Below are 527 nucleotides of genomic sequence, written 5' to 3'. Positions count from 1 at the left end.
ACGTTTAGTCGTTTAGTAAAAACTGGTCATAAATCATGAAGTTTCACCAACATGTCTGTGCAAGCTGTTGTGTTCATAATGTTAACGTTAGTGAGACACAGTCCTTGGTTTGGTGGTTTTCTTGAGAGGCAGAGCAAAATAAATAAATAAAAGAGTTGAGGAAGAGGCAACGTAGGACCAGGTCTTGTAAAATGTGTGGACGGGTTTTCAGCTCGTCGACGTCTGCCGCGAAGGACGGCCCATGGAAGAGGAGCTATACGTGCGAGAACGTTGTCTTACAGCAATCCGGCAGGGCAGCTCGAGGTTCTGGAAGAGGGGCAGTCCCGTGATCTCTGCTGCCTCGGGACGCTCACCGGGGCTCAGGGACAGCATGCTGCGAACCATGTGTAGCTGTTCACACAGAGCAAACAAACAGCGTCAGAACCAGCTCAAAGCACCTGTTCCCTAACATGTACCATACGTCACGTTCAAAACACCTGTTCCCTAACGTGTACCATACATCACATTCAAAACACTTGTTCCCTAAC

General features: G+C 48.4%; 1 protein-coding gene across 1 annotated transcript in view; it reads right to left on the bottom strand.

The window, feature by feature from the left end:
• Window positions 1-203: 203 nt before the first annotated feature.
• The window catches only part of LOC119427621 (eukaryotic translation initiation factor 2-alpha kinase 3-like), a 10,488-nt gene continuing 10,164 nt past the window's right edge, over window positions 204-527 (bottom strand). The window contains exon 5 of the mRNA XM_037695256.1: window positions 204-390. Coding sequence (XP_037551184.1) covers window positions 208-390 — 183 coding nt within the window. The 3' untranslated portion in view covers window positions 204-207. The remainder of the gene's footprint in view (window positions 391-527) is intronic.

The sequence above is a fragment of the Nematolebias whitei genome, chromosome 21 (genome assembly GCF_014905685.2).
Source record: "Nematolebias whitei isolate Nwh7 chromosome 21, NemWhi1, whole genome shotgun sequence".
Classification (NCBI taxonomy): Eukaryota; Metazoa; Chordata; class Actinopteri; order Cyprinodontiformes; family Rivulidae; genus Nematolebias; species Nematolebias whitei.
This window is presented reverse-complemented; position numbering and strand designations above follow the sequence as displayed.